Below are 12,317 nucleotides of genomic sequence, written 5' to 3' on the forward strand. Positions count from 1 at the left end.
TTGTTTGGATAGTTTTACTTATAAGTCAGATTTTTTTTTTCTTAAATGAACTAAAATAAATAATTATTAAATATAATTATCTAAATTCATTAATTTGAAGTTAGATTAACATTTAAAAATAAATATTTTAAAATTGAGGTTAATAAATCAGCAAAAAATCAAAATAAGTTGAGAAAAAGTACGTGGTTACTAACATTCAACTTATCAGCTTATAATTTATAAATTCAACTTATAAGTTGGGTCGACAAACACTCGTAGATAAATTGTTACGGGCTTATAAGCCGTAAGTGGCTTATAAGTTATGTGCCAAACAGGCCCTTGAAGTACTTAAATCACCCCACTAATATTTTTTTTTATGTAATCTACGTCTACATTCCAAAATTTGCAATGCACAAATTTTATTCATTTTTTTGTTAAAAACTTAAAGAGGTAATTACATATCCTAGACAATTACATAATTATACCTATAAACTTTTAGTTTAATTTTATTTGTCTCATTCGACGTACCTAAAAATTTCATTACTAATTAGTAATATAGAAAATCAATACTAATAAATAAATCAACATATCAAATTTAAATTTACATATATTTTTCTAAAGCGGTAGATAATGTTGCGTGTATTGCATGGGTTATTATGTTAGTTTAAAACTAAAATAAAAACTTAAATATTGAATAAAAAATAATAACTTGGATATATATATATATATCCATATACATATAATGTATAATATGAAAATTATATTGAAAATGTTTTATAATTGATTTTAAGTCATTCGTCACTAATTTAAATAACAAAATTAAAATAGAGGTTAAAAATATAAATATATTAGAAATATATATTTAAAAATAAGAAAATTTAAAAATGTATATGCAAAATATTTTATGCTTTTTTGTCATATACATGAATATTGCGGCATATAATTTATTTATGAGGTTAATATATCAAATCTGTATCCAATAAGATAAAGAAATATTATTATTTTAACAATTAATTGTAATATTTATAAGTAAATATTATATTTTTGAGATAATATTGGGCGGGTCATGGTCACCTACGGCCATTACCTAGCCTCGTCCCTTTCCGGGTCGAGCAGAGAAAGAATGGAGGTTTGATCACTGTTGCACGGGACTTGGGTCGTTCCGGGACGTGGTACGAGTTCGGGTACGTGGGACGTGGATGTGAAGGAATCTCATTCGTTAAGTCATGAATCGGGTTCGTGGGTCGATACAAAGAACCCTTTATTTATTTATTTTATTAGATATTTTGTACATCAAAAATGAAAAACATAAATGTATTACCAAATTTTTCCAGCAAACTAGTTGACTTCTTTGACATGCTTTGTATTCTGCCCTTCAACTTATTTATACATAGCAAGAATAGGCTGCAAGTGAGCATCCGCTGATTCACATTAACATTCTGGTAACTTATTAATACAAACTACAGTCTTGTAAACCTGGAGGTCCTGGAAAATATATTATACAGCAGCAAGAATATACAATAACAGTAAATCATGAATCCAAGTAATATTAAACCAAAGCATCTCCAAGTAATATTTAAAATCAAAGCATCAAGTTTAGAGTTTAGACATGACCAAAAACTTAATAAACCACAGCAATGTTCCAAAAATAAAAACCAAAACAGAGTCATAGAGATCTCAAATACATCATCAAATCATCAAATATAAAATAAATTTGAACCACCAATTTACTCCCAGTTTGTATCTTCAAGTCTTACAGCAGATTCCTCCAACAGTGAATTCTCCGGATTGACATCCCACTTCTTCGATGGCCCTTTTTTATAGCTTTCCGAACAACGAGACAAAAGACAAGCATTGAAATGAATAAACACGAGTTTATCAGCCCTTGCAGCATTGAGCCTATTCTGTTTTACACTATGAATGTACGAGTACGTGCTCCAGACCCGTTCAGCGGAAGAACTACTTATTGGCTGTGACAAAATTTTAAAAGCAACTCCAGCCAATTGTGGAGTTTCTGAACCATATGTAGACCACCAGGAAATTGGATTCAGGGACACTGCATCAATTCTAGCTGCGGGAGAGCCAAAAATCCCTTCTTTTGCTTGGAATTTTGAAAGTTGTTCACATAAAAGTTTTCTTTCACTTGCATCTTCACCAATTTTTTCCAAGGCTGTCATCACCCCTTTAACAACCTCCAAATCATGATTTGGAGGGCGCCTAGGGATACCACATGGAGCTTCAATTCTCAAGTAATTAGCATCATAAAAATGAGGGTTGAGCGAAAATCCCAAACAGTGCATTGGAACACTATCAGCAAATCTCATAAATCCATCAGCATCAGCAAATTTAATCATTAAATATATTGGTTTGGTGATGGATAATATATTATCAACATCTTCCCAAAACTGATCATCCCCAATAGTTGCAGCGATCTCTTCCCCAAGATTTTTCACTCCCACTTCACTATTCCTAACCCACTTCTTCCAAGCCATTAAAACCACTGTCAGAGCAAGAGACTCCCTACACTTTTTTAATCTTCTTAACAAAATGTGATGTGATGCAAATCTAGTTTTAGCCACTTTAATTAATTTAAGATTAGAATTTGTTCTAAACATGGCTAGGGCATGTGAGTGATTAATAAAAAACTTAACTAAATCTTTAGCCCTTTTACATATCTCCGGAATCCAACTAAACTCAGCAGCAAAATCTTTAAAGATAAGATTAAGAGTATGTACCACACATGGTGACCAAAAGATATGCTTATGCACCTTCTCTATTTCCTTTCCCGCTGCCTTACAATTTGCGGCGTTGTCAGTAATGACTTGTAGTACATTTGAAGGCCCGATATCATCAATCGATTTGAGCAAAAAAGAAGCAATTTTTTTGCCCGTTTTCTCTATCCCCGAAAAAAGAAAAAAAATCAGATTCGTATTAAAGATATAAGATATCATTTATATTCTAAATAAAATGCAAGATTGTAAGTACAATAATATACCTTCGAAAGTTTCAGCGTACAAAAATATTGAGTCGTGACTGTTAGAAGCAATGACATTAATGAGTGGTTTATGCTTTATATTTGTCCATCCATCAGAGATAATAGAAACACCATTAGTGAATCAAGTATCTTTCAGTGGCACCAAGTACTTCTCAATATCTCTTTTACATTCATCAAGTAATGTAGTCCTTGCCTTGTCATATGATGGTAATTTATAATCCTTAAGGAGCATAATTTATGCCTCTCACCATGGCAATAAAGTCTGGACTCCTAAGCACATTAAAAGGAATTCCATTCGCACACAAAGCCTTCTCGACAAGCAAATCAACCGAGTGTCTTTCCATCATGCAAAATGAATCAACAATATTTTTTTCTTTTAGAGAAGCCTTCATTGAATTGTTGATTGTAGTTGATGTCAGGGACGGAGATATGCCTTTCTCTTCTGCATCTTCAACCATTTTTTTGATCCTCAATAGCTCTATTTTGTTGGTCATCATAACCGGACATCTTTGAATTTATGCTTTTTTCCCAGGTGGAGCACCAAGAAAGTGATAATGGATCCTTGTGTAAGAACTTGTATAAGATTTCTTGCAATGCTTGCAAACCCATTTTTTCGAGCCTCCGGGATTTTTTCCAGTAGCCTTTGCCTTATTTTCTACCTCACAGAGTAGTGGTTTAAGGGTTGGATTTGGCTCATCAATATCATCTGTGGGTGTCTCTGTTGGATGTACTTCTTCATCTTGCTGATTAAACTCACCTTTATCTTGGGAGATTTGTTCAGAGCGCCTTTTACTACCGCTTCCAAAAGCCATTTTTGATTATATGTTTGTATTGTGTAGAGTTTAGTTTGATATCTATATATAACAACAGCTATGGGGTTTCATGCATTTATACAGGCAAGACACAGAAGTCTAATAGACAAAATTGAATCACATTCTATAATAAAATTAATGTTAATTTTAATACTAGTGAGAAACCGAGGCATAATTTGATTCCCCTTCCTTTTAATTATTTTGTATTTTGGTTAATGAGATGAACAAAAATATGTTTTGTACAATAAAGGAAGTAAATTATTATTTTTTAATTTAAACTAAAAGAATCACATAAAAATAACTTAGAAATGATTTAACCGAGTTCGAGTAACATAGTATATAACTGGTATGTTAATCTAATATTTACAAACTACTAGTTTAATATCCGTGCGATGCACGGGTACATGTTAATATTTATATATTTTTATTTTTATTTTATATAATTATATTAAAATTCTGATATAAATAATTAAATACTTAAATTAACAACTATATAATTATAATTTGATTATGTATAACTTTAAGTTAAATTAAATAATATAGTATAAAGTAGTATATGGTTGATGAGATTTGAACCATTACCTTGTTTATAAATAAAAATTAAATGTTTGATGTTTGTGTGATTAGTGTATTTTTTTTATAAATATTATATAAATGCTTGTTCTTGACGGGATCTGAACCTGTAAGCTTGGGTGGTATATTTTTTTAGTATTCGGATCTAACGTTATGATCATTTGGTTAAGGATTTGACGGTCATAATCAAAAGAGATAACCAAAAATAGGGGTTAACCAAACTACAAATTATACCCCAGTTCGGTTATTATAGTTTAGTATAAATATCAACGATCTGGTTTACTAACATATATATAAATTATACTCGGTCTAAACCCGTGTCGGACATGGACACTCGGATACTTATAACCAAGTCCGAGTAACATAATATATAAATGGTATGTTAATCTACTATTTACAAACTATATCAATGATTCGGTTTACCTACTAATAAATAATATGTATTCAGAGTCTCAGACTATATCATATGTTTGTAAATTTATCAATGAGCTAGTTTACTGACCTATATATAAAATGTACTCAGTCTAGCTAGGCCATATGTTCGCAAAATCTATTCAGGGATATATATATATATATATATATTAGTATTTTTATCTATTGATTTACAAAATTTATCAACGAGCTAGTTTACTGACCTATATATAAACTGTACTCAGTCTAGACCATATGCTCATAAAATCTATTTTTACATCAAACCGAATTTGAGTTGTACCTATTTCAAACTAAACATCGAACAATGTACCGAATGTGGGATCATATATCAAAAAGTAATCAAATACGATATTTTTTATATTTTAAAAAAATTATTAAAATTCTTTTTACTTACATTTGATTTAGTCTGTGCAGATTGTGAACAACGATCAAGATGATTATAATTATTGATTTTTTAAGTTACATTTATGTATGCCTTTGATTTATATACGTCATAAAATAAATGTGCTAAAAATAATATTTTCCTTTAATTTACGAAGATTTCGCAATCAATATTAGATGAATATAATGTAAAGCTAACATGAATTGAGTAAAAATCAATTTAAAAGTATTTTTTTTTTGTTTTAGACAAATATTTTTACATTTATTATGTGTCCCAAAAAATATTTTAAAAATGGTTATAAATATTTAATTGTTGATATCTTATTGATTATTGGCTTTTTAATTATATAGAATCCTCGTACATATGTATTAGTATCACGAATGAAATTATATATTGCATCATTTTAGAATATTTTTTGAAATCGTTTTTTGTTAGTAGCACCACTCTTATTTCATTTATTTGTATGCTAAATACAGTAAATTCTCAATAAATGAAGATTTGATAAACGAATCATCTCATCAAATAAGTTTTTTTCGGTTCCAATATAATAAAGATAATGTATTTTTGACCCCGATAAATAAATAATCTCGATTAATGAATAAAATATTCCTATTCTAATAATATTCATTTATCGAGATTTAAGTGTATATCAATTATAAATTATTTAATTTTTAATTAATTATAAAAAAACACAAAAGTCGTCTTCTTCAAATAAAAGATGCTTATTTATTAGATTTCAAGTTTCAATTTAAACGGTGGAAAAAGAAAAAAGGAAGGAAAAATTACTATTTACTTTTGTACAAATTACAATACAAATATACATTTGTATCTGTCAATTACTCATCGGTATGCGTCTCTTTCCTTTCTTCTTCTCCGCATAGCCCTCTTCTTGATTAGGTTTCTGCAGAAAAATTGATAGATACATACATATATACATCCAAGTCATCATTTATCACCCATCACTCATCACCTTTATAACCCAAGAAACACTAAAAACTTATTTTTTATTCATATCTTTCTCCATTTACAGTCGTCGGAACAGAAACCACGGTTCGCCGGAAAAGACGAATTGGAACGCAATCCCAGTCGATCTGGGTCGACTTCGACCCGTGTTCCGGTACGGGCGAACCAGTTCACGGTTCCAGGGGTCGACCTGCGAACCGGGTAACACTAGTACAAAAAGTACTTTCTGCAACGTAGTTTTAGCGTCGGTTCTTTAAAGAACCGACGCCTAAAGGTACTTCCTGCGTCGGTTGCAAGATTGAACGACGCAAATAGGTATATGTGCACGGCATTTGGTGTCGGTTATTAATTTAACCGACGCTAAAAGTGTTAATAGCGTCGCTTCTGTAGGTAACCGTCGCTTAAAAGTATTTATGGCGTCGCCGTTTACAACCGACGCTAAAAAGTATGCTTTGTGCTACGGGTTTCTAGTTGGCCGACGCTATAAATTTCTGCTTTATGCTACGGGCTTTAATTTAACCGACGCTAAAAGTATTAGAGTAAAAAATTAATTAGACCAGGGATGTCACGACACTGAAGGTGTTCTTTTAATTTTTTTATTTTTGTATAATTATTTTTTAATCACATATTTATCTATTTATCATATGTATCTCATAATTTTTTTAATTTGAGTTATGATAAGATTTTGATTAGTGTTTTCATCATTTTGGAAGACGATTTCAACAGAGTAGCGGACGTGGGATTACTCTAAAAGTTCATCGAGCTTTGACACCTATCAGCGCTCTCTTGTGACTTGGGATTGGTGGTTTGGTGACTGATTGATTGTGTTACTGCTGGATGAGCTATTAGGCGGTTATCTATAATCAAGATTTCTAACTCTTTGATGACAAGTTCTATTTTTCTATATTAATGCAGTTGGATAGCTTGCTCGTTGCTTCTGTTTTTAGTTTTAGAGGAGCACAACTCTTGTTGCATACTTGGTTGTCGACCTGTTTGTGCAAAGATTGGTGTCTATATTGCGGTATTTGTTGCTACTACTTGACTGGCGTGGTGAACCAGTTTTTGGTGTGTTGATTGTTGCTTTGACCTGTGCAGTCTCTTGCTCATTATTTCACGATCGATTACCAACTGACATGTTCTCCGAACCACACCAAAAACTTGGGCAGAAGATTATGATGAGAGGATGATAAGTTCTTTGAGTGAGATGTTAACTACTTGGGCAGAAAATGATGATGTGAGAATGATAAGTTCTTTGAGTGAGATGTTAACTACAACGGGGGCAGTCTAGGAGCAAGCTAGGTTTTATGAAAGTTTTGTACTCTTTCATCTTCCATATAGATAGATTAGTTTGGGCACGAAACAGTACACAAATCAGGTTAACAAAGTAGTAGACACTTTAAACATACAGAGCAATGAACTTGATTGAAGGCTGGATACAAACATTAATCCTTATTCAATATGGCTTCTGATATACTGTAACTAAGAAGCAAAAGTGATGGGGTACTTGGCTTGTTTATTTGCCTCAAATATCCCCCAGTGCCTTTCCATTTCGCTCCTTTGATTTTCATCAAACAAGTTATATATATAAGTTTCTACAGGCTTCTTTGGTCTTTTTGGATACCCCTTGCTCTTACTTCGCTTAATTAAATTATTGTTGTAAAGTCTTACATTATATGCTGTAGCTTGAGGTCCTCCAGCAGTAGGCCATCCTGTTTCCGACACGACGACATCCAATGAAGAAGCATCAGCCTTCTCCAGTGCAGAGTATACCGCATCAACCATTGCATCAAACGTATTTTTGTATCCTAGTTGACCGTCTTTAACCAAAACCGAGGGAGATCTGAAGTATGCATACCGGAGACGTATGTCACCTGAGGTTTGGCTATCTTTGTTTAATTCTAGAGGAATTTCGGGTTTGTTGAATGCATAGCTATAATATGGGTGAATGTTTACAAGAAACGGTGCGTTATTGTTCTTTAACAATTGAATTATGTCCCCAATAAAGTATTTGTCGTCAAATTCGGCATTTGATGGTGGGTGAATTTGTTTCAGAATAACTGAATGATCAAGGGCTGTGGAGACTTTGATTTTGTTTTGTAGACCGCATGAGGAAACCGCATTTTGAATGTTTTTCATAGCCGTGAGCAGAAACTCTCTATACTCGATACTGTGTTGGTCTTGTGTAGGCACACCATTTCCAATAACAATATACCTGAAGTTGATGTCTGGGAAGTTCTGGACGTTGTTTTGGATCCATTGGTTGGCTTTGTCTTGGCCGGAAGTGATGCTTTGAAGTTGATAGTTGGGGACACCAAGGACGACTTCAATACTGGTGTTTTTTAGGGCTTGGAGAACATTAAAATCTGGACCATAAAGTCTTATTCTATTAGCTTGGAGATTTTGGATGAGAGACACGGCTTCTTGTGGGGATGGTAGATTGTCTGCAAAAGTTCCATAGCACACACCTGCTCTATTCAGTTCTGCGTGTTGTTGTCCACTTGCTTGCTGAGCAGCTGCATTAGAAACAGAGGCATCATATTAAAAATGTGTAAGTGTAACTAGTGCATATTAAAACATTGAAATGTACTGCTACACTAAACCTGCTCTTGATATTGTCTACTGAGAAATGGATAAACCAGAAGCATGCATGAAATGATGAAACATGTAATGTGAGTCTACCTGAAGCATCGTGCAGGAACGCAAAGAATGAGCATAGTAGGAGCAGCACTGTGCAATATTGCATATTGCTAAAGGATTGCATTAATTAAGTATCTTTGGTGAATATTAATTGCAGATAAAATGAAGTTATACATATAGAGGGTAAGGAAAAGCGGATGAGGATGGAATTGAAGAGATGATTGTAGACATTAAACCGAAGTTTGTAACTATTAGGCATTGTGTTGCGGCACGCTGCATACATGCTTCATTTGGTATTATCTGGAGTTTGTTATGCTTTTTGAAAACCATGTACTATGTGGCTTCTTTAGTTCATCATAATCTTCTGCCCAAGTTTTTGGTGTGTTGATTGTTGCTTTGACCTGTGCAGTCTCTTGCTCATTGTTTCACGATCGATTACCAACTGACATGTTCTCCGAACCACACCAAAAACTTGGGCAGAAGATTATGATGAGAGGATGATAAGTTCTTTGAGTGAGATGTTAACTACTTGGGCAGAAAATGATGATGTGAGAATGATAAGTTCTTTGAGTGAGATGTTAACTACAACGGGGGCAGTCTAGGAGCAAGTTAGGTTTTATGAAAGTTTTGTACTCTTTCATCTGCCATGTGCTTCTTCGCAAGCATCTGTGTTTAGTTGTTGCTCGGCAAACAACAGGAGATTGTATTTTTGAACTGGCTTGCTGAGAAGACTATGACTTGGGTATTTGGCTCTTCTTTGCCCGTGCGTGGGAACATCGGTGTTTTCTAGTTTCCTATATGTTTAGTTGTGGCTTGTTGAGAAGACTATGATTTTTTTCAACTTTTCTATATCCCAAGTCCCAAATGCTATTTTTTCTGTTTCTTTGCAAGCATTTGCATTGTTTAGTTGTTGCTAGTCAATAGCCGGAGATTGTATTTACAGAAATAATATAAATTGAAGATGTGTGACATGGAATATATTTTGAATACAAAATATATAGATAATTATTTATATTTTTAATATTAACTTTGTATACAGAATTAATATAATCTCCACAGAATATATAATTATTTATATATTCTGAATAAATTGAAGATGTGTGAATATATAATATAATCTCCACAGAATAATTATATAATATATAATTATTTATATAATCTCCACACTAAATAATTATATAATATATAATTATTTATATAAATAATTATATAAATTAATGTAAATTATTTATATAATCTCCACAGAATTAATATAATCTCCACAGAATAATTATATAATATATAATTATTTATATAAATTATTTATATATTCTGAATAAATTGATCTCAGCCACAGAAATAATATAAATTGAAGATGTGTGACATGGAATATTATATATATCTGAATCTCCACAGAAAAAAGTTGTTATGATGCCTAAGAAAGTTGAAAGTAAAGGTTCGGTAACTCCTATCAAGAAAAGCCCTGATGATGACACAAACTCAACTGAGCATTGTCGATCTTTACGTTTTTTGCTTAAAAAGCTGTCCACTAATAAAAAAGGTTCGCTCTTTAAGTATGAAGAAAATGGAGAAGATCCAATATACGTTGCACATGAAGATGTTGATCAGTTTTTGAAAATGAGCTGGTTAAACATACCCATTCTGGAATTTTTTTGAAGTAAGACTAGTCTTTACTTCCTAATTTACCTTAGAATCATTATCCAATATACATATTGATTGTGATAAATAACATTGCATGTAGGTACATTGGGAAGCTTTGCAACAAATTGAATAATGATAAATTTGGATTCATGTTGCCATCCAGATTAGCAATACCGCATATCCGTGATTATCAACGTATTCAGGATGCAGCCGAGTACATGGAAAAAAATTTGGTTGCGAATAAAGAGAAGCAGTTTATATTAGCACCTTATATCCAAGAGTGAGGACAAAACCAATTTTATGTTCAGTATTTTTATTAAAAATATAATCTAATTGTGATATATATATATATATGTCTATTGGTGTAGTGACCACTGGATGTTGCTCCTATTTTGTCTCCATGAAAGTGTTATCTATGTGTTTGATTCTTTGAAGAAGGAACGGAAAATACGGTTGACAACACCTACACGAACGTAAGTTAAATTTCAATTTAAATTTCAAATAGTCTACAATATATATATATATATCCTTATTTCTAAGATTTTTGAATTATGTACTGACATATTCCTATTACACAGGGCATTTAAGTTGTATGTACCAGGAGGCGGAAAGAGGAATAACAGAAAAGAATTTCTTTGGATTCATATGGAGGTTGAGGTATAACTTATTTATTTCATATTTTAATTTTGTTGTTGTTATATTTATTTATATATAATCAAACTTAGTGTTTTATGTATAGTGTCCTCAACAAGAAGGAGGCACAGAGTGTGGTTTTTTTGTTATGAAGTACATGCATGACATAGTCATGCTTTGTCAAAAAGATCTTAACACGAACTGGAAAGTAGTAAGACAAAAAATATTTGATATTGTTTTATAAACATCTAAACTCAAGATTTGTCTAAATATTTTATCATTTCCATTTGAAAGGGTCTTGGTTCAAGAAGATATACTAAGAAGGAAATCAATGAGATTCGAGAGCTTTGGGCAAAATTTTTTATTGTCGAATGTCTATAATCAGGTACGATAATAACTTTAGACAAATCTAGAAAAATGAGACATACAATCTTATATATGTTGCTAATTATGTACCAAAATATTATAAGTGTGACTATATTATGTAGGTGCCGGACTTTGCTGAGATTCTTGAGTGTTGAACCTCCCAAGCTAAATGATGATTTGCTGGATTTTTCAACATCGATATTGCTAATTCGATGATGGCAAATGAACATTAATATTTTTTCGGAACACATTGTCATTTATTACTTTATCAAAAATATTTTGATTCTATTTAAAATTCAATGTATCGTATGAAAAGATAGCTTGAGACCTACTTTAGTTTCAATTTGATTCCAAGCTAATTTTATTATTCAGTTATATTTGTGGGAATGCTGGTATTTGTAAAAAGCAGGTCCAGGATATCAATAAAAATGAAAAGAATATTTATTTTTTTTACAGTACATTAGGCGTCGGTTTTATTGAACAACCGACGCCTAAAACATACACATATAGCGTCGGCTTTTTCAACGACCGACGCCTTTAATATTAACATATAGCGTCGGCAATTTTAACAACCGACGCCTTTAATATTAACTTTCAACGTCGGTTTTTTGATAAACCGACGCATCTAATTACAAATTCCAGCGTCGGCACTTTATTGGACCGACGCAATTATCCAAGCAAGAGCGTCGGTTAGTGGAAATTTTGAGTCGGTCATCTAACCGACGCTAGTGTCGCCTAATTACCTGACGCAAAAAAATATACCTTTAGCGTCCCCTGCATATACCACGCTGAAAAACCGACGCTAAAGGCCTATTTTGACCGTGGCTAAAAGTCATTTTTGTACTAGTGTAACACTGGGTTTGATCATTCAGATGCAACACAATTTTATTGACCTCTTAATGAG

The 12,317-nt window shown here is 32.3% G+C and overlaps 2 protein-coding genes and 1 long non-coding RNA gene across 3 annotated transcripts; 1 reads left to right on the forward strand and 2 right to left on the reverse strand.

The window, feature by feature from the left end:
• Positions 1 to 1,706: 1,706 nt before the first annotated feature.
• LOC141665546 (uncharacterized) lies at positions 1,707 to 3,432 on the reverse strand. The gene is made up of 3 exons (XM_074471529.1): positions 3,223 to 3,432; positions 2,975 to 3,047; positions 1,707 to 2,875 (listed from the first exon to the last, which is right to left on the reverse strand). Exons 1-3 carry the CDS (start codon positions 3,430 to 3,432, stop codon positions 1,707 to 1,709), a joined length of 1,452 nt encoding a protein of 483 aa, XP_074327630.1.
• A 4,050-nt stretch (positions 3,433 to 7,482) lies between these two features.
• Positions 7,483 to 8,954, reverse strand: LOC141668003 (glucan endo-1,3-beta-glucosidase, acidic-like). The gene is made up of 2 exons (XM_074474670.1): positions 8,816 to 8,954; positions 7,483 to 8,649 (listed from the first exon to the last, which is right to left on the reverse strand). Exons 1-2 carry the CDS (start codon positions 8,895 to 8,897, stop codon positions 7,616 to 7,618), a joined length of 1,116 nt encoding a protein of 371 aa, XP_074330771.1. The 5' UTR covers positions 8,898 to 8,954; the 3' UTR covers positions 7,483 to 7,615.
• Positions 8,955 to 10,652: 1,698 nt separating this feature from the next.
• On the forward strand, positions 10,653 to 11,065 carry LOC141666656 (uncharacterized). Its single transcript, XR_012552311.1, has 3 exons — positions 10,653 to 10,694; positions 10,783 to 10,887; positions 10,993 to 11,065. It is a non-coding gene; the product is annotated as an uncharacterized LOC141666656 (long non-coding RNA).
• Positions 11,066 to 12,317: the final 1,252 nt, after the last annotated feature.

This window comes from Apium graveolens, chromosome 6 (assembly GCF_009905375.1).
Source record: "Apium graveolens cultivar Ventura chromosome 6, ASM990537v1, whole genome shotgun sequence".
Lineage (NCBI taxonomy): Eukaryota > Viridiplantae > Streptophyta > Magnoliopsida > Apiales > Apiaceae > Apium > Apium graveolens.

Coding starts and splice junctions, on each gene's coding strand:
- LOC141665546 (XM_074471529.1), bottom strand. CDS start 3,432: ATGGTTGAAGATGCAGAAGAGAAAGGCATATCTCCGTCCCTGACATCA. Junction 3,048..3,222: donor GTCCAGACTTTATTGCCATG/GTGAGAGGCATA, acceptor ACAAATATAAAG/CATAAACCACTCATTAATGT. Junction 2,876..2,974: donor GTACGCTGAAACTTTCGAAG/GTATATTATTGT, acceptor TTTCGGGGATAG/AGAAAACGGGCAAAAAAATT.
- LOC141668003 (XM_074474670.1), bottom strand. CDS start 8,897: ATGCAATCCTTTAGCAATATGCAATATTGCACAGTGCTGCTCCTACTA. Junction 8,650..8,815: donor GTTCCTGCACGATGCTTCAG/GTAGACTCACAT, acceptor TTTCTAATGCAG/CTGCTCAGCAAGCAAGTGGA.